A 24,364-nucleotide genomic window follows, 5' to 3' on the forward strand; every position below is an offset into this window, starting at 1 on the left:
ACATGTGGCTTCTGTTAGCACACGACGCCCAGGTGACATGTACACACCACGCCATTCTCTTGCTACTTAATCCCTGAAACTTGAGTGAACATGGCCAACGGACAAGTCTTAGATCACAAAATCTCTGGAAATATTTGGCTGTAACCGGCATATGCCAGTCAATATCCCGCTGTTGACAGAAACCTTCCATCTTCACTGTTTTCCCCTGCATGTCTTGATACCTCCAGTTTCATATCGGAACATTCCAGCACATCATCCTCCATCAATGTCCAAAGAGCATTCAGCCCGACTGAACTTCTTACATGCCAAAGGTAACTGCACCAAGTACATTCGGCTTGGACCAAGTCTTCCTTCTCATCTCCTTATTAGACAGCTTGAGGGGACGGTCGTCTCGCACAACCTTCGGACGTGGCATGTCCTGATCTTCTGCTGCCGACTCATTGGATTGGTTGATTGGCCGTGACGGTAGACTATGGGTGTCTATTTCTTTGGAGGAACGGAAGCACATTGTAGAAGCGACGGTGGATATGGGGTGATGAGAGCGAAAGGTTGCTTTCTTGGGACTTGGTCGCTTTGGTATAGTAGGCACAAATCAAGACCTTGTTTGGCAAAAGTGTAAGTCTCTCAGTAAAGAGAGCAGTGGTTTGTTCGGGACTGTGACTATATATTGAGATTGGCTATATCAGACGAATTTATACCTACAACACTTTTAGTACATTGCTTTACGTCATTCGGCCATTGGGGCATCCAGTGTCCTTGTATCCAAATCATTGGCCGGCCAAATTATGTACAATGCATTCCCAAACCAGCATCATGAGTATGAGTAGCGAATTAAGGCGATCGATACTGTGGGCCTGGTGCCCGTAAATGGGGCAGAAGACAAGCATTAGGCTTGGCAATACGACCTATATCCGTCAAAGTCTCTAGCTGTTATGTTAGAAGCAACTGACCCGAGGGACGGCGCGGTACTACGTCAAGGAATAGCCTTGTCACACCAATACACGCCCGACAAAATCGAAGCTTGTATGCCCGATCCGATTTCGTACGAAAAGTACCTCAAGGGAAGCGTTCATAGTCACATGCTGCCTCTAACATGGCCATCCCTGATTGTGATCTTTCCCCACATCGAAGACTCTGTCCTGGCATAGAGTCGCAGAGATCCGCACACTTGAGACAGTACGAGTTGCGGGGCGAAATATCACAACGAAGGACGCCAATTGAATGGAAAGCGGTTAACCCCTCAGCCGCTTGTTTGGACCAGCGAAGGCGATGTTCGGTGGTCACACTTTGGCCGTACTGCTGTATATACCCCCCAACATCTCCGTTACCCATATACTCCAGTGTTAGGCAACATGTCTCCGAGTGCCTGAAAGAACGGTACTGGACTCGTGAGTGCATGGACCTGTTTGTACGCAATCCGCTCACCGCTTCATGATCCGTCCCTATAAAGCACCTGGGAGTGACACCTGACGTTCTGGTATGTTCATCTCTTTCGACATCAAGACCAGTGAGCATGTCATTGACTGACTTGCCCCAGATACACCTTAATGGCTCCATACGAGAAGTCAATAGCAACTCCTGGATAATATCAAACACGCTTCTGCTTACTCGTTCGTCGTCGCCACCCCCGGCAAAGGTATCAACCGACCAAGCATGCTGGAGCGACAGCGAAGGGGGGCACTTCGCTCTCTCCACGATACCTCGGCCTCTTCCGGATTCCAAGCCCATCCCAGAAAGCTCCTCTTCTATCTCAAGAGTCCACACAGTCGACAATCAAGCGGCCGTTTGGCGAGCAGGCGAAGCTTCATTAAAGCGCATCGCATGGACTACCCTCATGTCACTAGAGAACATATTACCCTACAGTTTCTCAAAGACCAACGGCCCCAGGGTTTTGCATATCTAGACGTATACTCTTATTTCGAAACTGGCTCTCGATATTTCCTCATCATGTCGAGGATTCCTGGCCAGCTCCTTGAGGAGGCTTGGCCTACCTTGGACGAGACTCTTCGCCAGTATTACATCTGTAAGGTAGCAGATGTCTGCAACAACTTGGCAGCATGGAAGGGCGATAGCATTAGTGGTGTAGACGGACACCAGCTGTGGGAGCGTTACCTCGTCAGAGGCAATAGCAAGATGGCGGATGCCCTATCTCCACAGCAGCTTCTGAAGAATTGTGCCGATATGTCTATGGACGTCTCCACACTCGTCTTCTATCACTGTGATCTTGGCCCTACAAATCTCCTTGTCGGTACCTCGACAGGCTCGCTGGGCATCATTGATTGGGAGCTTGCCGGGTACGTTCCTATCGAATGGGTTAGAACAAAATTCCGACTCTCGTCAGGGATGAATTTCAACCATGGGGATGAGAACTCCAGGAAGGACTGGCGCCGCAGAGTTGCCCAACACCTATGGGCTACCGTGATGTCATGGATGCGTGGTGGAAGTTTCAGGATTACAAATAGACAATGATAGGAAGTTCATACTCCTCAGTGTCCCTGAGGGCAAGCATACCTTCCTCATCATCACGCAGTCGTTGCAACAGGCTTGCCACAGTTAGTTCAGGTTGATACACCAGTTATATTATGCGTACCACAATCGCCGCCATTAACTTGGTTGACCTGTTCACTGGGGATGGATGCTTAGCGAAGCTATTTAGATGGTTACTCATCAATACTTGGAGGTTAAGCAGACCTCTTACTTAATAAATACTGACAAAGTAGTATAACTTGGGAGACGAAACATGCAACGGATCAGTCACTAATTACCAAGTTAAGATTTGAGGAGTAACAATGGAACTGTGCTAGGGATAGTGCACATCTCAAATCTCTGATCGATCACTTGGACCTTCACCCCTTATATAGTTTTCCAACACGCTATTCTCTTCTCCTCTTTCCCAGTCCTGTATTCTGGGTCTACTTCTATAAGTCGAAGAACCTCTCTCTTTAGCGGTTTACTTGCGTTTGAAATTGATTGACTAACTGTTTACTGTGAAATCGTGGACTATGACAGTACGGGAAGATTATCCTTGCTCATTTAACGGCACAGCATGAAGATAACCCGGTCCAACGTTTTCACTTTCAGCTCTATGATTCCAACTCCTGGACCCTGTTTACGCTACAGTTAGCAATGATTCCTATTCCAACAAAGCCATCCGTCCATTATGCTACAGATCTTTGTAGAGGTTCTGCCACATGAAGCAATCCAAATATAGGAACTAGGCGGATCCTCTTGGCGTCAGGTTTGTGCTTTGCGCATCTAGGTCTCGGGACAACCAGTTTGTCTTCCTATGTTATCCGGGCCATGAGATCTCATGACTCGGATGCACTTCAATAGGCCGAAAAAAGGGCTAGCTGAACAGAGTAGTGGAGATGTTTGAGATAACCCCTGGCACCTTCCCGCTTATTGGAGGAACCACGAACCAGTCGATGAGGGTTCGTATTCGGCAATTCTAGCCCACAGGCCAAGGGAAAAGAGAATTGGCACAGGTGCAGTCTGGCCAGAATTAGGTTGTTTCCTTATGGCTGTGATCAATCCAACTGCATTCTCGCCAATCATTGCAAAGAGGATGTATCGCACCTGCAGTAGGGTATCATTGCAGAGGATATTTGGTGTGATTTGCACGCAGTCGCGAAACAAGACCAATAGATATCCATGATATGTCTCAGATATCTGATTCGAAGTCCACTATTGCCGTGAAGAGCTGAGCTGAGATTTTAGTCTTCCGCTCTCCACTTTTACGATCCCCGATTGAGGTTATAAACTGAACTCTGGTGCCGAAAAGATCGACCCTTCGTTCATCTGTCCATCTTGCTTGAAACCGCATTTCGTTGCCCCAAGTAAGGCCCAAAATGCTTGTCGGGGTAGCTTTCCTCTTCCTGGGAGCAGTCGCTGCCAACCCAGGTTTGTCCAGCCATTATCCTTAACCCATAGAGATGCTAACCGTCCGTCACAGTCATACCCAGGGAGGATGGTAGTTCTACTCCTACTCCCACTCTAACTATTTCAAGTAGTGTACCTGCATCTAGCCCATCCGATGCATGCGCCACCTCGTCAACAAGTAGCCAGTGGCTAAGCACATGCAATACCACTATCTTCTGGCCGACATCAACCAACTACTACTACGGCCCAACCACTGGTCCCGAGGCCTCGGCAGTCTCCTGCAACGCCGAATGGGTCGAATACGACGGACGCGCCAGTGGTTTGGAATCTCTCGGCGCAACGTCCACGTCCACCATCTACAGCACCTATGTTACCAGCACGGGGGCCTGCAACACTCAGATCTGGGGCGAAGGCTGGGACGACCCTCACGCGGGCCCAGTCACCACGCTGTGTGATGGGATTCCCCGTGCCCTTGGTCCTCGAGAGTACTCGACGACATATTGGCCCGGCACGGGGCCCTGCAGCTCCTTCATCGCGACCGAAACCACCACGACCCTCGTCTATCGATCCCCCTCACCAACCCCAGCTGCTCGCTCAATTCCCAAGACTGCATCCCCATCTGGCAAACTTACAGCAGCCTCCGCCAGGCCTACTCTGACTCCGTGACAACTTCCCTCCCCGGCGACACCAACAGTCCCATCCGCCCAGGAAGCTGCCCATCCACCACGAGAAACTACACCGAGAAGGACCCCTGCACCAACTGTCATTACCTGCCCGGCACCGCGACACTCTTCTACTGGCCCGTAACCACCACCAACGGCGACCTCTGTCTGCAGAACGGAAGCACCGTCCCAGCCACCCCGACGGGCGAAGGCCCAACACCGCGGTGGTCAATGGCCACACCTTCGTCTCGCCCAGCATCTACGTCTCCTTCACCAGCATCTACGCCCGCAGCAACCAGCGCGCCCACCCCGGCGGCTCCTGCGGCGGCGAATACGAAGACGTTATCATCTCCGTCGATCCCACCGCCGTGTCCTCCTACCGCAGCCACATCAACGCCAAATACCCCACCATCGGCACCGCGTACCCCTTCGAATACGACGAGTTCCAGCCGCACACGGTCGGCAATTATACCATGCCCCTGATCCCCTGGGAGAAGTACCAGGCGCCTCGCAGTGTCCCTTCCGCGGCGGCAACAAGTGTACCATGATCCGCGATGACTATATGCCCTGGATGGGCATCCCGGAGGGCGTGATGACCCAGATCGATCCCCAATGGACCGAGTGTGATCGCAGGTGGTATATCCCTCCCGTCAGCATGGTGCCTCTCGTCGGCGATCTGGAGTCCCTGCCCACTGGCGTCGCCGAGGCCAGCGTCCCGACGCCTACGCCGGCGGTGCCGAGTCGGGGGTTGCTGCGCCTACGCCGGAGGCTACGGTGTGGTAGTTGTGTACATGCCGTCCGTTCCATAGTTATACATGCCATTCCCAATACGATGCACAACGCAGTACATAGCACACTACCATACTTAAATAAATTAACCCATGTATTAAACCTATCCCCCACACATATACATCCTAATACCAACAACCCCTAAGAGCCAAACTCAAGAAGTCAGCCACCTCTCCACCCTCTTCGTCAACGCCACACACTTATTATCCACGTAGATCGTATAATAATGCGCCGCATACAGCACGACTGTGCCCAGGATAATCCCCGAAGCCCACCACGCCACATGAAACGACATGGGATCGTTCGCGGTCGCCTCCACACTGCCCGGGTAGGGGCTCCCATTCGCCAGCAACCAGAGCCAGTTCCGCAGCGGATCGCGCAACAGATGGTACACGGCCTGGTGCACCAGGTACAGCGAGAAGGAGATCTTGCCGAGATACTGCACGGGTCGGGTGTTGAACGGGCGCTGCAGGAGCGGGGATTCGCCGATCGCGTAGACGGTCAGGGCGGCGCCGACGGATTTCCAGCACCAGTGGATGATCTGCCAGTTGTCTTTCCATTTGGCGGGTTGGAAGACGGACAGGAATTCGTAGCCTGGGGTGAGGTGGCCGTCGTCGCCCAGGCAGAGGAGGTGGTAGCCGAGCAGGAAGGAGAGGATGGTTGTTATCCGGGAGAGGGTGAAGTTCTTGCGGTTGAGTAGGCGCTCTTTCCAGTTGGAGGGGGAGAATGGGAATAGGGGCAGCTTTTCTTCCTCGTCGTCCGTGGGTTGGGTTGGACTGTTCCCGGTGGTGGTGGTGGTGGCTGCTGCGCGTTCAGCGAGCCAGAGGCCCCAGATGAAGCCGAAGATGTCCCAGATGCCGTACCAGAGGAAGTATAGTGCTAGCGCGGGCAGGAACCAGAGTCGGAGCTTTGGGCGCCAGGCGGATAGCGCCATTAGCAGCAGGAAGATGACGTTGGACCCCCGGAATTCAACGGGCATGGTCCACAGCTGGCCGTTGAAACCGCCGTTGTACTCGAAGGCGATGATGTTCAGACTGTCGGTCATGTAGAGGAAGAGCCATTTGATGTGGGCCCAGGGTGCCGTCCAGGGTTCGAGGCCCTTTAAGAGCCCCTCGTCGAAGGTCCAGTTATAGAGATTGAAGAAAAATAGCAACTGACTGATCGTCGCCATGACCAGCACAGGTAGATAAATTCGAAAGGGTCTCCGCAGCACGGCGGAGGAAATCCGTGTGTAGTATTGCTGACTGGGTCGGGCTTTGAGGATATTAATGGAGATCGCATAACCCGAGATCACCATGAATAGCGTCACCATGGCATGGGCGGAAAAGAGGATGCGAATGGGTGGCAGTTGCACGAAGCGATGATTATCCTGCTCCGGGCCCCCCCAGAAGGAGAGGAATGGGTGCCAGACTTCTCCCATGAAATAGTGGTCGAATGCCACGATCGCGGCGGCGATGCCGCGCAGGCCGTCCAGCCATTTAGTGCGCTCCATGCCGGCGAGAGGGAAATCAGGTTTCCTTCGCAGTGCGCTGAACAAGTGGTGGATTTACGAGGACAAGCTTACATGGACATGATTCCAAGGAGTGAGTGATATTCAGCAGAGACCAGGGTCCAAATGACGGGCGAGGGTTAAATGTCACGCCGTGAGGCTGAAAAAGAAGGCGACGAATGGGTCCAGGGGAAAGTCTGGATTTAGTCTCCTTTTTTTAGATTTCGCCCCAACCTTGCAGAATCAGTCTCGTAAATGGTCATGGCACCAATAACCACTAGTCCTCGCGCCAGACTATCTCCGGAGGAACCAATCCCAGAATAATTGGGACTAATTCCAGAGCGCTAGGCGTCTTATGGATCGTTTCACTGCCTCCGATTGCCCACTGTTGAATTTCCCATTTCAGGCAAATTAGGGCTAAGCGGCGCTGCAGCCAATGGTTTGCGATACATCGGATCCACTGGCTGCATCTCTCGTATCCGTGATGGCCGGCGGAACACGCGCTGGGTGACAGTCACCAAAGGACAATGCCAAGTAGCAAGTGCCGAATGCCAGGACCATGGACAATCTCTCCACAGATTGATATGGGATCTCCAGGAATGCGGCTCTGGCGCAGATCGCATCCAAGGCGAATATCTTCGCTGCTGAAGGATTTTCTCCGCCCCACTCTGCAGACACCCGGCCAATCACATCCCCGATTCACAGTGCATATCCACTACTCTTGGACGGAGTAGTGGTCATACTGGTTCGTAGAGTACAAACGAGCTATGCAAAGATGGCCATGGTGCTCTGAGTACATATCTATACGGAGTACAGTTGCATCAACTTACCCTCATAAAATGTCCGTTGCATGGACGTGCAAGGGCGGCGATCCCAAAGAACTATCCTTACCCGATGCGGTATATATATCGACCATGGATGATCGTGATGTGATGCATGAGAACATGCAAAGCGCTAAAGACGCGGCGTTACATTCAACCCCGCCACAATCACATGGAGTCTGCATGAAAGAAACAAAACCCGTTCACCTGGCCCTTTCTCCCTCCCATCTCCAGAGGACTGAAAAAAAATGTCACTGCAAGTTCCCCGGGAACCGCTCCTCACCCTCCTCTTCCAGGTGTGGAAGAAGCACCCTACCAAAACCATCATCCGAGATCTGGCCGACGGATATGAAACTACCGTGGAAGAGTTCTTGAACGATGTACTGGTCACTCGGGAGCGGATCCTCGATTCGCTTGAGCCAGAGGTCCAAGCCCGCCTCAGGAGCGCGGATACCGATGTTTTCGTAGGGGTTCTAGTTGGTCCAGGCCATGAATTTGCCGTACTGGCCTTCGCCCTGTACAGTATCGGTGCTGTCATTGTTCCGCTGTGTAAGCTATCTCCTTCAAATTCCCCATCTAGTGGTGTCATTCTGACTACTTATGTGAATCCATTAGCACCGGCACTCCACCCCGACGAAGGGAAATACTTCTTAGGGCTATGCAACGCGGTACTAATAATCACGGTGCCGACGACGAAGAGCAAAGCCGAGGCCATCTCCGACCTCACCGGCATTCCAGCCCTCAATGTCAACGTGACAGACTCAGTTAGGCCGGACACTCTTGACTTCGCATTGCAGCCGGAAGGAGAGCCCCTGATCGACGCGGGCAAGGGCTTTGTGCTTCTCTACACGTCCGGAACTACCGGTACCCCCAAGGGGGTACTTCATACGCGACGAGGAGCCGAAACAGCCTATGTTACCAGCATTGAATTGTTCAGCTTGGGCCCAAGTGACACCTGGGCACATTATTCTCCGGTTCACTGGGCAGCTGGGTGGCTATTCCTCTTTCATACTATTCTGGCTGGCGCCTGTCTTGAATTTTGTAGCTCCGTGTTTAGTCCAGATTGGCTGTTAGAACGGTGGGAAGAGAAGGCCGGGCCGGAGGATGGCCTAACAGTTGTGTTCATGGTTCCGTCGGGGCTTCAAGCCGTCGGTGCGAAGCTAGAGGCGATTCGGAGGGAAGGCCCACCTGGGAGGTATGACCGTATTCTTCAGGGCCTGAGGGGAACGCGAGTGATCGCCTCGGGGGGTGCGAGGGTGACGCCGGAATTAAGGGATGAGTGGATGGAGCTGCGCGGCGGGAGGCCGTTGATGGTGGCATATGGGATGTCGGAGGTTTTGATGTTCATCGCTGCTGCTGACTGGGACTCGAATGCGGTTCTCCCGGTGGTAAGATGATACGTCCTTGGAGCGTTATGTCGAGGTTAGTTTGGCTGACCCTAAGAAATTAGGACTGCTGTGGTCGGATCTGTAGCCATGTTGACATGAAAATCAACGAGGCCGGCGAGATATGCCTCAAAACTCCCCCCGTATTCAAAAGGTGACAGAATCGATCCTATCCAGATTTCAAATTGACTGACACCCCACATCGAAGGTATATATCGGAAAATCCAACGGTAATGAACGATGTTTTCGATGCCGACGGATACTGGAGAACCGGAGATATGGGTAAGCTGGAGGGGGACTTGGTCTACGTCTTTGGCCGGGCGTCTCAGGACAGTAAGTGAGGCTTTATTGTTATATGCGTTGTCCATGGATTGACAGTTGTAGTTATTCGATTTTCCGGGTGGAAGGTCCTGGCACCGGAAGTCGAAAGCGAGCTGGCTAAACACCCACTTGTATCAGAGGCGATCGTCTTTGGCATCCAGGATACCTCTGCCGGCCAGCTCGTTGCTGCGCTCGTGGTCATAGGTGGTGATGATTCCGACAAGACTAGCCTAGATCTCCCATCAGTACGCAGGTGGTTGGCACTCGAGAGACGGATGAATGCATACAAGTTGCCAACGGTCCTACGAGTGGTTAGGAAGAATCAAGCGCTGCCTATGACGCTGTCGGGAAAATTCATCAAGCGAAAGATCCGAGATATCTTCTTCAGTCAAGAAGAACTCGACAGCGGTCGGGTCCAGGTGCATGGCCTTTCGACTCAGGAACCAGACATCGGCAACCGGCCATTTGACTGGGCAGGAATTCAGGCCAAATGAGAATAGCTACTGGTATTGTAGTATGCAAATAGAGATCGAAATATAGATAGCATAGAGTGACAGCAACTGCTCAGTAGCTCATTCGCACCCATGGAAAGGATAGCCCAGCCAAATATAACCGCGAGACAGCACACCTGGTGATATAACGCTTGACTCCGACCAAAGTAGGAAGAAAGAAAGGAGAAGACTAGGTTTGAATGAAATATCAACGACCCGACAACGCTTTAGTCATGCTCCTTTGCTCGTCGTCCATATCTATGGCCCATGCCATGACCCCTCGTAGTCCTTTCCTGCTGGCGTAGTCAACCTTAATCTTAATTGTCAAGGGATCATCGTATCTAGAGCATCAAGACCAGAACATTAATCAAAATCCCAGCAAAGGAATGGAATGACTCACGAGACCCAATTGTCCCCGCCCCATGTTAGGTGCTGGACAGAGCCAGCCTGGTCAAACACCGGCTTTGCACCGCCAGATATCACATCATTGATCTCTGTTCCAGGTAGCATCGTTAGAATGGTGAACCCGCAGTCAAATATTATCACATACCCGTGTGAGACAAATAGCCTGCAGTCTTGACGCATCGCCCCTCAGCCCCCGGACCGGTAAATGTACAACCAGGTTGCGTGCAACTGCCACTGGCCATTTTTACGCTGCGACCGTAGAAGGCGGTCCCCAAGACAAGTTTATTTGGTGCTACACCAGCCTTGAGGTAATTTTCGACCCCTTTGTTGACGTCGGTCAAGTTCGTATGCCCGGCGGCCTTTTTGTCGCTCTCCCATGTACCGTGGATATCATATGCCATGACGTTAATCCAATCAACAGCCTCAGAGGCTACCTTGAGATCATAGTTCTGCAGGTAATAAGAGGCCAGTGGTGCCGCGAACGTCATAACGTATTTGCTTTGGAACACATGTCGCATCTCCTGCAAAAGCTTCGCGAAATTCTCTTTGTCGGTTGGGCGGCCACCTCTCTCCTCGGCACCAGGGTATTCCCAATCGAGGTCCACACCATCGAAGTTGTATTGAGTCAGAAAGCTAAGCAGGTTCGTGATGAACGCTTGGCGATTGGCAGGCGAGGATACCATGGTAGTGAATACCTCGCGGTATGGGCCGGGGTCAGTATGTGTCCAGCCCTAGAAGATTGTCAGCAGGGAGCATGGACGTTCAAAGGGGACCCTACCCCAAGAGCCACGAGAACCTTCAGGTTGGGGTTCTTCTTTTTGACACCCGTGACCTGGTTAAACAAATCTTCTTCGGTATCCGGCATGGGCAGGACTTTATAGGTATCCGGCGCGACAAATCCAAATGAGAAGATGAGATGCGTGAGCGATTCTACAGGGATCTCCTCCGGCTTCATGGTGGCACAGGCCTTGCCCATATTCCATCCCTGCCAGTAACCCGCGATGACCTTACCGGTGCTGTCTCCTGGGTTGCCCGGTGTTGGTTGGGCGATTGGGGGAGTACTCAGCGACGTACTGGGCACGGTTGTCGGCTGTACTGTCGGTTGGGAAATCAGCAGGGAGCTTGACTTTTTGCATGACCCTTCGCTTGAGGATCTAGGGATCGGTGTGGTTTGCTGTTGGCCACGCTGAGAAGTACTCGGCTGATGACCTGATGTATCCATTGGCGGAGCGCAATTTGATTGGCATCCTGTGCCACAGTACTCACTAGTGGTACCGCAGAAACCCCATTTACTATGTCCCTAGGATTAATCATATGCATAGCAAGGACAAACTTCTGCACATACGAGCAGCAGGCATTGCCAGGGCAGGAAGCACCTGGTGGAGCAGCGTCTGCACCGCACTCAGCCACACTGCGGCCGATAGAGCGACCAAAGTGAAGTCGATGACGCAGGGCTTTGCCATGGAGATTATGTATCATGGGGTTGCCAGCAACCTCTAGTACCCCCTGGAGTGCAAAGAAAGTGATCAAACATTGTAGAAGGAACGGCATGGCCGAAGAATGGTCTCTTCAAAGAATGCAAGAAGTGAATGTTTTCCCCGAAGTCGCAGACTATCAAAGGGCTTGGGGGAGAGAATTCAGGGCTGGGGTAGACAGCGACTAATATACTTTGACGCGCTCTAGTCTATAAACCCCCGCGGCAGAACATGTTCTGTACCACTAGCCGTATATTGTCACCCCTTCATTTCGGGCTGCTGATGAGGCCGTACGAGCATCCAGCTGGTGCGGTAGCACACAATCGAGGCGACCTATTTAGCCTGGATTTTGCGATTGAGCAAAGGTATCAAGTGTCTCGTGTCGCTATCGGCCCGGTGACTCCTGGTATTACCACGAATGGCAAATATGCTCGTGAGACTATTGACCAGACAGTCAGCATTATTGTCAATCGACATCCAGGTTCTAACATCACCGATAGTAGGAAGATCTCTTGCATCATGCAATTATGGTAGTCACAGCCACCACGTATACTACGGGAGTGGAATGATCCATACACGTGGAGTCAAAAGAGATTAAAGGGCGGATCGTGAAACAACGGGATCGACAGCACCGTTGATAGTCCCAGACAGACAAAGAGAAGACGAGATATGGGTCTCGTTACTCAGTTGCACGAAGCGGCGCCTCACTGGACACGCACAATTCGAATGTCCTCTCGGCATTTGGCCTATACCGTCTAGGTTAGCGCCCTCGTCTTCCATATGAGCCACCCGAATGCCTAGACGCGTGCCTGGAAATTGTGAGATCCTTAAAAACGCTCCAATATATGGTTACACCACCTTGACACTGACCCCAGCAGCCGGCGGTGCATGAGCTTGCGTGCATACTTGAGCCACCAAAGCCGAAGGTCAGATGTACAGGTCATTATTGTCCATGTCAGGGGGAAGGAAGACGAAGAAAAGCTGCAGGTGAACGGTAGCCCATTGTGGCTATGAGTTTCGTTTAGAGGTCTATGTTGATTCATAATGAAGACTTAGCGCGGGTCATCTAGTTCTATCAAAATCGAGTAAGCCTTTTGAAATGGAAATATAAATATGTCAACTACAGGTAGGTCAGCGCTGTCCGCTTACGTGCTTTCGGTTGCGGGCTGACCATCTGTAGGAAAGGGTTTGGTTTCTCGTGCAGATTGCTACCGTGGATAGAACGGTGCAAGAAAGGTCACTCGGTACCACAGGACTATCGGCTACATCCTCTACGGCGCCTAGAAGTTCGCTAGATCGTAGCCAGAAGCATGGTGATCAACACAAAGTAACCACCTCGAGGCCTCAGGACCTGAACCAGTACACGGCAATGGGTAAGTGATACATGCGCCCGTACAAGGGTACATGTGATGGATTTCCTATTATTCATGGGTATAATACGCAACGTGAAGCTAGTTATTGGTATTGTCATAGCCGGTTTCCGGCATCAGCCACTATGTGGCTTTGGATATCTGGGTCCATTCATGTCAAGACACAATTTTCCACCATTCATTCCCTTCAACAATTATCCTCGGTCGGTGATGGTCATCCGCCACAGTAATCATATCAAGTCGTGACTGCATGCAACTAGGTATTCGACGTATATAGGGAACTGCGCTTAGTAGCCACCCTGGTAGCCGCCACCCTGGTAGCCCTGGTAGCCGCCGCCCTGGTAGCTGCCGCCGCCCTGCTGGTAGCCACCACCGAAACCGCGGTTGCCGCCGGCAGGTCTAGCGTTGGCCAGGTTGACCTTGACACGGCGACCATCGAGCCTAGATCACACAATCCGATTAGACGATTCAAGGCCATGACAAGGCTGAAATGCAAGGCTTACTCTTGGTCGTGGAGCCCAGCAATGGCAGCCTCAGCTTCCTCGGGAGTACCGAAGGTGACGAAGCCGAATCCTCTGCTGCGGCCGGTTTCGCGATCTCTCATGACGATCTAATAACATGGACTTAGCGGCAAGGGACTTCACAACAGCGCGAAAGAGCAGGAAGAGTCAGTGAAAGGATCGCAAAGGCCAACTTACAGCGTCAGTGATAGCGCCGAAGTCTTGGAATGCGCCACGGAGAGTCTCATCAGTGGTGTTCCAGGAAAGGTTTCTTTTGATTTGGAATTCAATAAGTAAGACAACATTCCACATGTGATTTTTTGATTAAGAATTTTTCATCTTAATTTTATTTTTTCAATAATTTTTCTGAATTCAAGAACTGACCCGACGTAAACTTTCGACATGGTGAAGTTTTGTGATGAAGTACGATAGTACTTTGGATTGTTGGTTTTTTGGGTGGAAGGTAAGGAAAGAAGAAAGCTGGTGGTAGCGGGGGAGACAAAAACAGAATTTTAGCAAAGTGGATAAGGGCGGGCGGTATGGAGGGTGCGCGATATTTATACAGGCGAGAGAAACGACACGTAACAACCCGTGATGAGATCATCCCAGGTCACGTTGGGCATTCCTGCAGGCTGCACATCCTGACTCAGCCTAGGCCATTTGTGTACATAATCTGGCAGAGAGCACGTGCTGTGGTGCATCTGCTCTCCCACCAGAACATTCCCCGACAAAGAATCTCCAAACAATCATCACTTTTAATTACACTGGACAAAAAGTTTTCTCTATCTATGTACGATGCATAGCAGCTACTGTGCCGCAGCAAATTGCCGGTACGCCTGAATAATCGCCTCCCATCCACCCGGATGATTGTACTCGATCGGATTCGATTGCTCGTCCAGGACCATGACGTCCGTCTTGCGGGTGCTGATAGAATACCACACGAGGTTGCTTGGGGAGTTTGCCACGCGCATCATGTTCGTTTGACACGAGCCGTTGCACTGATGGCTGTAGGTTCCATCCCAGGGCCCGTTGAAGAACGCCCATGCGGCTGAGTTGTACAGAAGAATATCCGACCCGCCATCCACGTTAGTTGCCAGCGAGGTACGGCACTTCTGATCGTCTTCGCCGCACCAGGAGAAGTCGGGGTCACCAAACTCGGATGCAGCGGTCCATGGAGCGGGAGCAGTCTGTGTGGCTCCGTCTCCTTGCATATATGGGGACTCCGACTGGAGAAGACCTGCGTAGACATTCTGTGCGTTATGGAGGTTGTAGTTATACAGCCAGTGATGCTCAGACCCGGTCCCAGTAAGCCAGGTTCCCTGGGTGGCCTCGACCAGAATACCACGGCCCGTGGAGATAATCGTGATCGGCCCACCGTCAAGGTTATGATCAGCCGTCCAGCCCCAGAAATTCTCAATGTACGCGGACGATGTCTTTGTGAGATGGAGGACCATGAATGCCGCCATGCATCGGGACATATCCTGGTCGGTGCAGCTGTTGGCAATGGTGGTCTCCGCAGTACCTCCTACGGTGGCGATAGTGTTCCATAATGCCACATCGCCGGGTGCACTGCCTGCCATGTTTATCTCGAGAATCTTCGCGCCCGGAAGAATCTCGGCGACACTGAATCTCATATTTTGAATTTCAGCCACACCCACATCCCCCTCTTGTCCGATCTGCACGACCGGCTTCGGATTGGCGGCGTTTTTGAACGCGTCTCCCGCGCCCGTAATCACTGCCCAGGCCTCGCCCACGATACGAGAGCCCTTCGGAATGACGAGCGTATCCTTGACGAGGTATACGCCGTATGGAAAGTATGTAATCTTACAGTTTGCTGCATTGTCCGCCAAAATAGCGTTCAACGCCGCGCTATCATCCGTGGAGCCGTCACCCTTGACGGTGTAGTCTTTAGCAGCCTTTACATTGACAATCTGGTCACTGCTATATTCGGCGTAGGTGGGCTGCACCTTTGTGAAGTACTTGTTATTTGCAAGCAGCACGCCCGGACGCAAGGTACTAAAACCGGTTCCGCTCTGGTACTGGCCCGGAGTGACGTTTCCCCAGACCCAGGTGTCGACATGCGAGACAGCACCCAGTTTGACATTGCCTTTGCTATCGACCGCGATGGGATTGCTGTTCTCATGCGACAGGTTTTCGATAAGGATCTGGCTATTGCGATTGCCGCTGTCATTGGACGAGTCGTGGAATCTAACGACCGGCCCAGAGTTGATAGAGGAGGAGTCGAGCAGCACGAGACTACCCAGACTGTTGGTAGTCATGTTGATGCCGGTGCCACAGGTGTCAAATGTCGCCTGTTGTAGTAGCACCGTGTGGCCACCAGCTGCTTCGAACGCCGTCGTGCAGTATTTGAATGAAATATTCTTGAAGTTGACCTGTTGATTAGAGTTCTTGATACCTACAGCACCGCCAATGATTTGCTACTTCAGTTAGCATTGGCCCGACTCGAACGTACCGTCTGCAAACATACCACATCGGTAACGGCAATGGTCGAACCAGCCTGGATGTATATGCCGGTGTGGCCCGTAGAGCTGGTCGGCATTTCAATCTGGACATTGGTCAAGCCGGAGCCTTGTGCTACACCCCACTGCAGCGCTGTGATCTTTGTGTCCGCACTGAGAGCCGTGGTGTCCAGCACTACATTTCTCATCAGGGTCATGAAGCTGGTTTCCGGATTTCCATTGCCCGAATCATACCCCATGACCAGAGTATCACCTTTGAAATTCGGCGCAGCCTTGAGCACCGGAGGATTTAGCGGGTCTCCTGTAATGATGGTGCCCACGCGTAGTTCCAGTGTGCTACCCAACTGATAGGTTCCCCCGGGAAGGAAGACCTCGGCCGGATAACGAGTGACGCCGCTGCTTTTACGACTGCCGCCCGAGCCGTTATCGTTGATGGCGTTTTGCAACTTGAATGTCTGATTACCGGACCCATCATTGCTGGCACCGTAATCCAGGACATTACGCCACACAGGGTAATTTGTATTGTTCACGTAGGGGGCATAACCACCAGAATTTCCGCTGTGGTCTTGATCCGCGAGCCAGTAGCTTGTAGGGGAGCTTTTGATCGGGCCTGTGCATGTTTCGCTGGCTGCGACAACTACACTGCCAAAGCCATTTTGGATTTCCACGGAGATCGCATCGGTCCATGTTAAATGAGACACTTGAGCAATGGTCGACGATATTGCTGCGAACGTTGAAGGAATGACGGCAGCGGACGACGAGGCCACCATACTGGCCAACCCTAAGAGAGAGAGGAAGTCACGCATCCTCGGAAAGGAATGAATAGTTTGGCTACGAATGAAACAACAGAAAGGTAAGAGAATGGACGGGTGTAGTATCCCCAAGTACGAAAACTGGCCTGCAGCTGAAACGGGCCATCGCGTTTCCTATATACGACCCGCTGCAGCTGAGCTATCACAATATCAGCCGTCGGCGAGCGAACCAGACCAAGGGACAATATCCGAATTTACCGGGCCACGAGCATGTAAGGTCTAGACTGATGGAAAGTGTGCCTGAGCTTGAGGTACTTCGCAGCACTACGGAGCAGAAAGTGGATCGGCTTGGGCCTGCGAGTCTGCGACAACTTCTGCAGCACGGAGTAGTCCCAACTTTGATACACTTATATGGCTGCAGGAACTGGTGGCCATCCGCTAAGTGGGATCGTCACCTCGAATTTCCTTTTCTTGTTCAAGGGACTCACTAGTTTCCCAATTGAATCTGGCCAGATGCAGGATCAACTTTAGGGCTCAGCATATGGGCCAATCAGGGACGTCAGCAGCCACGCGATGTCTGAATTATTGATCGCCCCTTTTTCACTCAGAAGGGGAGGCACTGATCAAGCCAAGAAGAGTCAAGCACCTGGATTACCTCGGTAGTGGCCGTTACTTCGTTCTCCGGCGTATGTCTGTACATACAGACATGTTTGGTTTAGGTCTACTGTGTGTCATCAGGCAAATACCTTTTCGGGAAACTGGTGTCTGCTACGGAAATGTACATCGACCATTTTGATCCGAAGCACTGTTTCACCTTGCGTGTCAGACCTTACCTTAATCTCAAAAGAGATCATAAACTCACGGAGCGCGAAAGCTTGGTGTCTACCGTTTCTTTTTGCTTTTCTATCGTTTTCTTTCTTTCTTTCTTTTTTTTTTTTTCTGTCTTGTCTTGCCCCCACACACATCTGTCTGGAAGGTAACATTGCTCGATGATACTCAACCGAATTTGTCAATAGCAAGGACAGTCTCGAGTTATATATATCTAGCCAAATCTATAGATCACACTATCGACTTTCGCCACAGGAGCTCCATTGCCGGACTAAAAGGAGTGTGGTTCCGTTAAAATCGTTGGTCTGCTAGTTTATATATATATAACAAAGTAGAAAACGTCCCTGCAGAAACATCGGGAATCATTTATGATAGACACCTGGACAACTTCACTCGAGCATCCTGTACTACTGTTATGATGGTTTGCAAAAGCCTATTTGACCCTCACTAACCCACTGCCCTAGCGATATTGTCCCTTGCTATTTGAAGATCATGATGTACAAGAACCAAGCGGACGTAACGTTTATCATCTCTTGGCTGGGTCGATCTTTGGACGGTCCTACCTTTTCTATCTCAGATGCCAGAACCTGTCAAGCAGAACGGCGCACTTGAGTTATGGATTGCATTCAATGGTAGAGTGATGTAGGTGAATAAATTACAAAAGATGTTATTATGGTCTCAACACCAAAGAGCGATAAAGAAAACAGAAATCCAGTACAACATTCCGATGCCTCGCTTGCAGAATCTATGCAACTCAGATCTGAACTCCATATCCCCGTGGATCTAAGCAGCAATCGGCCCCATTTCCGACTATAAAAATAGTATGTTTCAGGAATGGGGCCAATGCAATTCTCACCAGACGATGTCACCATAATATGAACTGCCGTGAGATTTCTCACCCTCATTTCCCGAAATTGGGGAATGATCGACACGCGCCTGCGGTACTATTGTAAACAACCCTTGCATGCACGCTATTGAAGCGAGCCAATGCCCATGCTGATTTTAATGCACGAGTCAGTGCCAGGGGTCTCAACAATGCAGGCAGATAAGATCGTGCAGCATATAATATCTAAAACACTTCCTGGGTTCTCTCTCCTACCTTCTAGGGTAACTTGCCCAGCATCGTTCTCCAGTCAAAATGAAACTCCACGTATTGGCCGCTTTTTTGGGCAGTGCCCCTCTAACCCTAGCCTGGCTTCCCACCGACGAGGGTCGGAGCCTCTCCGGCTTCACCAGTACTTCCAAAATCCGCGGTGTCAATCTGGGGTCCCATTTCGTCATGGAGCCATGGATGGCCAGTACTGAATGGTCAAGTATGGGTTGCAGCGACTACAAGAGCGAATGGGATTGTGTGCAAGGCATCGGACAGGACGCAGCCAATGCAGCCTTTAAGAAACATTGGCAGACGTGGATCACCAAGGATGATATCACTCGGATGGTCTCATACGGTCTCAACACCATCCGGGTATGTGATAAAAGCCATCAAAATACGTCCTCACTGTCTAACACAGTCTCCAGATCCCCGTCGGCTTCTGGATGTACGAAGACCTAATCAATGACAATGAGTACTACCCACGCAACAGCTCAATCGACGATCTCACCACCGTCTGCCAATGGGCATCCGATGCCGACATGTACATCATTATTGATCTCCACGGACTGCCGGGCGCTCAGCAGCCCAACCAGCCCTTTACCGGTCGGGTAGGGTTTCCAGATAACTTCACTTTAATCTAGACATCCCACTTGAGTGTACCCTGACTTGCACGTAGTACGTGGATCCGCCACAATTCTACCAAAGCGACGAAAACGCCGAACGAGCATACAAGTTCTACGAATGGATCATCGAGAAAGTCAACAGCAACCGCTCCGCATTCAAAAATGTCGGGGCCCTGGAACTCGTCAATGAGCCGCTCCAGAACACAGAGAACGCTGACACAAACTGGATGGTCGAGCATTTCTATCCGTCGGCGATCGATCGTATCCGCGCGAAAGAGTCGGACCTCGGTGTTTCGGATGCCGATGCGTTGCACGTTACTGTCATGGTATGTTCTGTCCTATCCACCTATCTCACGGGAATATTAATGTAGTACACAGGACGACAAATGGGATTCGGGCGGTAACCCTACACGCTCTCTCAACGGCACTCAGAAGGAAAAGCTCCTGTTTGACGACCACAACTATGAGATCTACCTTGTTCGCAACGCCGCGACAATAGACGAGATGATTACGGATGCATGTGGTGATAATCGCAAGTCCAGTGTTAGTCCAAAGGTGGTCGGCGAGTGGAGTCTGGCGTTTGATAACACTGGCGATGCCTTCCTGCCCATGACCGGGGATCATGCGTCGTCGTACTCGAAGTGGTTCTCCGCGCAGCAGAGACAGTATGAAGCGCTTAATGGGTGGGTCTTTTGGTCGTGGAAGACGGATGCCTTGCCCAATGTGGAGCAGTGGAATTACCAGAGTATGTTCCTATCTTACCGTTTATGCAGGGTGGCAGTGCTAACTGGAATGATCAGAGGCCGTCGACGCGGGTATCATTAACAAGGATTTGAATGCGCAGTATGATCAGAATCCGTGCTAGATCGTGGACGGTTCGAGTGCAATCGAGATGAATATAACCGGGGCAGGGATTGACTTCAAGGCTAATCTGAATATATTAAGACGTAGGGATTGTGGAGTGTGCGTAACTTAGGATACATCCAGATGTATTATATTACCAGGGTTGATATCAAATGGACAACGACAATACAATTATAGAGACATGGCAGTGTAATGACCACAATTCTGGGAGCACGGAGATAGCAATGCTCACATCAAGGAGCAAACGGAGTATCAACTCTTCCAACCCCACGCTCAATCGGTCTTGTCCTTAGCAAACCGCCCAGTAAAAACCCGAATGCGCTTTCCCCAGACAAATATCGGGACGCCGACCAGAGCGAGGAACCCCGTGAGAGCGGCGAAGGTATTGAACGTTCCATCGTAGCCATGTAGGGCAATAAAAGGAGCGGTACCATAACTGGTGCCGAAGGAAATGATACCTCTGAAAGCACAGATAATGACCAGCAGTGGGCCAGCACGCGCCGGGTAGCTATCCAGCAGGTACGTGATGGTGACAATATTGACACCAACGAAGCAGAAATAATAAGCCGCAACACCCCAGGCATAGACAAACCAGTGATAGTCATATGGATGGGCTGCTCCTACACCATACAGAGAACTTGTAAACGTGCCCACGATGGCCGGAATGATGAGTGGAATAAGCCGCGTTTCAGGCTCGTGCAGTCCGTTATTCCGCTTTGCGCGGAACTTGACCAGCCAGTCCGAGCCATGCCCGAGGAGAGGCAGCGCGACAACGGCCACCAAGATCTGCCCAAAGTTGATGTAGCTCGCACTGCTGTTCGGCCAGTTGTAGGGAGGCGCGGAGAGGATCGTGCTGTATGTGGTGCCGATGGCTATGTTGACACCAATGACCAGGCCGTTGAGGAGAAGCGCCCAAAGGACGTTGGGGAAGAGGAGAAGCTCTGCAGTTTGCTGTGCACAACGTCAAGGTTACTTACTACATTCCAGAGGGGCTAGCATAGTGGGTGATACACATACCTTGAGAACCTCCCATAACTTAATCCACTCCGGCTTGCCGATCCACAGACGCAAGTCCGACTTGAATGTGCGCGGGGCGTAGTTGATATAGTCCAGCTCTGGGCGCTCCGTGCAAGCAGCTGTCTCTGCATGCTTTGGTTTGTCGTCGGTAGAGCTCTCCGTGGCCATCTCATCACCAGACGAGGACTCTTCTTGATACGCTGACATGGATCGCTCGTATTTAGTTTCCGGCAACAGGAAGATAGTAGCGACAAATAGAGCACCGGCTAATACGGCACCAAGACCATACCACCATTGGGGAGTGATGGCCTCGGCAATAGGGCCGGCGAACAGGACCCACACTGTAGTGAAGCTGACTTGAATAGCCTGCTGACCCATGAGGGCTTTGCTTCGTTCGTGAAGAAAGAATATCTCCTACACATGTGCACAACAGCATCAAAGAAAGACATTAGTCAGGTCACTTGATGGAATAGTGAAAAGGGTCCATTACTCACCTGTGTGATCATGGGGACAATCGACTCACTTTGGCCGGCCGCGAGACCGACTAGGATTCTGGCGCCAAAGTGCCACTCGTAGCTCTTTTCTGTTGCGCACAAAATGGCGCCGACGGCAAGAATAGCAGTCGAGACTAGCATCACAATCCGACGCCCAACACTAATAGCCAGGGGCATTCCAATCAAATTCCCAATTCCCCTGTGACAGAGAGACGTTAGACGTGGGACGAGGCCCTGATGTACACTGAGGTGACTTGGACTCATACATGAACAGGGTTGGGTAGGTCATCAAGTAGGTAATTCCATTATAATCTACCCCCGCGGCTTCATATCCAGGAATGTAAAACCCTAGCAAGCCACCGAATCCTGACACAAGAGCAAGACCGAGGCATGAGACTGTTTGGAGTTAGTGTGTCTGAATTTATGCTCGTCAAAGTAAGCTGCCTACAAATGGATATGACGACGAGGATCGTTATCTTGCGAAGCATGGACAAATTCAACGGATCTGAAACATTGAGCTAGTCAGATAATGCAATGCATGAGAAGGATCGAGACGACATACCGCGAGGATCGGCTGTCGGCGCCGGAATGTACACAATGCTGCCTTCGGTCAACTTCACGGTGCCCATCACATTGGTAGCCCTGTGCGTCTCCGTTTCACCAATGTTGGCTGCCTCGATGTCTTCCACATGGCCAACAGAACCTTTGTCATTCCGAGACATGTTGGCTACAAAGTGTCCCGAAGAAGCCTCCAATTTTAGACCAAACGTCCAAGTCCAACGAAGAAAGAAACAGGGAAGGGCAACGTAAAAGGAGGTGGAGCAGAAAATGCAACAGCCCCAGACTCTGCAGTGGAGAGCTCACGATGTGTGAACAATGCTCATTGTTTATATGCAGACAGCATCGATTGCCATGCATACAAAAGGAATTAAGGTTGACGAATTCATGCCACGACGACAAGAAGCTACCCCGGGCCCCCCACATTTTCCGGGGGTTTAATTCTGGAGACCCCGCCGAAGCTGTCTTGGATGTCCTCGGCCACTAGGCTTGCCACCTCGCTCTGCTCCGAGTTAGGCAGACGTTAATTGGCGTCGTCCGAGGTCGTCGATCGCGCTGGACTGTGTCCTATCTTATGAAGGCCAGACCACCGAAACACGTATTGTCAGGGCTTGCATTGGCTCCTTGAAGCTGTTACTCTCGAATATCTCGATCGTGCGTTTAGGAATGAGTAAAGCATCATAGGGTCATGACGCTGTAGTCGACGTGAATTGAGTTCATTAGGGCTTATCATATTACATATTATGAGAGCAGCGAAATGTCAGACTTCCGAGGTAGATCAAGTAATAATCATGAACCATAAAATTGTAACTATCAATTCTCAAAGACTAGTACATAGCACAACAATTACATTCAGTACGGCTTGACTCCGGCCAGTTTCAGCACCGTGTCAGTCAACACGGGCTTCTCAAAGGGCTCAGTTCGGTACTTCGGGCACACCTCGCCATTCCGCATGGGCTTTTCCGACGCAGGACGAATATTGCTACAATTTCCAACTGTTAGCTGAGCTGTCCATGATACCGTGTGGCAAATGAGGAGACTCACCAATGGGGCCAGTGGGTCGTGCCCATGTAGTTCTCGAAGCAGGTCTTCTTCAGCTCCAATGCCGTCTCGCTAGCAAAGCGTCTGGGAGTCATGCAAATGTACTGTGCGTGACGGATCTGGTTCGCCTCGGGGAAGCAAGCATAGTGGAGTGACCGGGAATCCCACAGGACAAAATCACCAGGTCCAAGGTTGACCTTGATGAGCTCGCACCCCCGTTCCTCAAACCATTTGACATCCTTCTCATGGAAAAGGAAGAGGTCCATGTACTTCAGCTCCGGGGGAGGAGCATCCTCGTGGTCATATTGCTCTCGCTTCTGGGCGAAGAACTCATCGAAGAGCTTGGCAGATCCCTTCATCAGCATCAGACCGCCATCCTTGGGGCCATTGGGGGCAAAGTTAATGAGGCCCTGAACAGCTTGCATTCTGAAAGAGTATTAGCATACGCCAAGTTCGGGGATTGGTTAGGATACCCACCCCTTCCGGTTTGGGTTCTGATCACAGTGTGGCCATGGGCTCCAGTTGAGATCCTTTCGGCGCGGGAGCGAGATGTTGATGCCGTCGAAGGAGCAAAGCAACTCCTTCGTTTCCCATAGCTTCTCGAAGATGTCTATGATAGCTGGCTCGGTACGGGCTTCCCAGGCACTCTTCTCATGAGTGGCACCGTACGAAAAATACATTCTGGTCACAAACATGGTTAACTGGATGCTAGGCCGGGTCTGTCCGAGACAGTGGACTGCTTACCCTCCCTTGAAGCTGACTGGCAAATGGTCTGCGGTCCAGGTGCTCTCATCGTTCTCATCGAAGCCAAGTTCGAAGTTCTTCAGCCATTCAATCTGCTTATCGGCGTAGTATTTCGCACGCTCCGGACTGATCACATTCTTGAGAACAACACAGCCATGGCGGTGAAATTCATCACGCCAATCGCCGTATGTGCGATCGCTGAAGTCAACCAAGTCCTTGATGGTGAAGGACTGTTGGGTTGCTTCGGCGATTTCTTGGATCTCGGTAGTGGTCGACATGGTTC

General features: G+C 51.4%; 9 protein-coding genes across 9 annotated transcripts; 4 read left to right on the top strand and 5 right to left on the bottom strand.

The window, feature by feature from the left end:
• Nucleotides 1-1,653: 1,653 nt before the first annotated feature.
• On the top strand, nucleotides 1,654-2,469 carry ANOM_001507 (uncharacterized protein; the record flags this gene model as incomplete). Its single annotated transcript, XM_015546764.1, has 1 exon — nucleotides 1,654-2,469. One exon carries the CDS (start codon nucleotides 1,654-1,656, stop codon nucleotides 2,467-2,469), a length of 816 nt encoding a protein of 271 aa, XP_015411467.1.
• Nucleotides 2,470-3,848: 1,379 nt separating this feature from the next.
• Nucleotides 3,849-5,324, top strand: ANOM_001508 (uncharacterized protein; the record flags this gene model as incomplete). The annotated part of the gene is made up of 4 exons (XM_015546765.1): nucleotides 3,849-3,900; nucleotides 3,953-4,541; nucleotides 4,588-5,080; nucleotides 5,175-5,324. The coding sequence occupies 4 exons, from the start codon at nucleotides 3,849-3,851 to the stop codon at nucleotides 5,322-5,324; spliced, it is 1,284 nt and encodes a 427-aa protein (XP_015411464.1).
• A 160-nt stretch (nucleotides 5,325-5,484) lies between these two features.
• On the bottom strand, nucleotides 5,485-6,822 carry ANOM_001509 (acyltransferase family protein; the record flags this gene model as incomplete). The annotated part of the gene is made up of 1 exon (XM_015546766.1): nucleotides 5,485-6,822. The coding sequence occupies one exon, from the start codon at nucleotides 6,820-6,822 to the stop codon at nucleotides 5,485-5,487; it is 1,338 nt and encodes a 445-aa protein (XP_015411463.1).
• Nucleotides 6,823-7,888: 1,066 nt separating this feature from the next.
• Nucleotides 7,889-9,840, top strand: ANOM_001510 (class I adenylate-forming enzyme family protein; the record flags this gene model as incomplete). Its single annotated transcript, XM_015546767.1, has 4 exons — nucleotides 7,889-9,028; nucleotides 9,091-9,179; nucleotides 9,234-9,358; nucleotides 9,410-9,840. The coding sequence occupies 4 exons, from the start codon at nucleotides 7,889-7,891 to the stop codon at nucleotides 9,838-9,840; spliced, it is 1,785 nt and encodes a 594-aa protein (XP_015411501.1).
• A 205-nt stretch (nucleotides 9,841-10,045) lies between these two features.
• Nucleotides 10,046-11,705, bottom strand: ANOM_001511 (uncharacterized protein; the record flags this gene model as incomplete). Its single annotated transcript, XM_015546768.1, has 5 exons — nucleotides 10,046-10,178; nucleotides 10,238-10,331; nucleotides 10,388-10,973; nucleotides 11,021-11,337; nucleotides 11,588-11,705. The coding sequence occupies 5 exons, from the start codon at nucleotides 11,703-11,705 to the stop codon at nucleotides 10,046-10,048; spliced, it is 1,248 nt and encodes a 415-aa protein (XP_015411502.1).
• Nucleotides 11,706-14,393: 2,688 nt separating this feature from the next.
• Nucleotides 14,394-16,873, bottom strand: ANOM_001512 (glycoside hydrolase family 55 protein; the record flags this gene model as incomplete). Its single annotated transcript, XM_015546769.1, has 2 exons — nucleotides 14,394-16,025; nucleotides 16,076-16,873. The coding sequence occupies 2 exons, from the start codon at nucleotides 16,871-16,873 to the stop codon at nucleotides 14,394-14,396; spliced, it is 2,430 nt and encodes an 809-aa protein (XP_015411499.1).
• Nucleotides 16,874-18,785: 1,912 nt separating this feature from the next.
• On the top strand, nucleotides 18,786-20,228 carry ANOM_001513 (glycoside hydrolase family 5 protein; the record flags this gene model as incomplete). Its single annotated transcript, XM_015546770.1, has 5 exons — nucleotides 18,786-19,112; nucleotides 19,166-19,348; nucleotides 19,417-19,689; nucleotides 19,742-20,108; nucleotides 20,164-20,228. 5 exons carry the CDS (start codon nucleotides 18,786-18,788, stop codon nucleotides 20,226-20,228), a joined length of 1,215 nt encoding a protein of 404 aa, XP_015411500.1.
• A 272-nt stretch (nucleotides 20,229-20,500) lies between these two features.
• On the bottom strand, nucleotides 20,501-22,460 carry ANOM_001514 (putative MFS transporter; the record flags this gene model as incomplete). Its single annotated transcript, XM_015546771.1, has 6 exons — nucleotides 20,501-21,178; nucleotides 21,245-21,658; nucleotides 21,739-21,937; nucleotides 22,005-22,134; nucleotides 22,187-22,243; nucleotides 22,301-22,460. The coding sequence occupies 6 exons, from the start codon at nucleotides 22,458-22,460 to the stop codon at nucleotides 20,501-20,503; spliced, it is 1,638 nt and encodes a 545-aa protein (XP_015411475.1).
• Nucleotides 22,461-23,148: 688 nt separating this feature from the next.
• ANOM_001515 (uncharacterized protein) lies at nucleotides 23,149-24,359 on the bottom strand (the record flags this gene model as incomplete). Its single annotated transcript, XM_015546772.1, has 4 exons — nucleotides 23,149-23,278; nucleotides 23,341-23,763; nucleotides 23,815-24,018; nucleotides 24,082-24,359. 4 exons carry the CDS (start codon nucleotides 24,357-24,359, stop codon nucleotides 23,149-23,151), a joined length of 1,035 nt encoding a protein of 344 aa, XP_015411505.1.
• Between the last annotated feature and the right edge of the window lie 5 nt (nucleotides 24,360-24,364).

This window comes from Aspergillus nomiae (genome assembly GCF_001204775.2).
Source record: "Aspergillus nomiae NRRL 13137 chromosome Unknown contig00012, whole genome shotgun sequence".
Taxonomy (NCBI): domain Eukaryota; kingdom Fungi; phylum Ascomycota; class Eurotiomycetes; order Eurotiales; family Aspergillaceae; genus Aspergillus; species Aspergillus nomiae.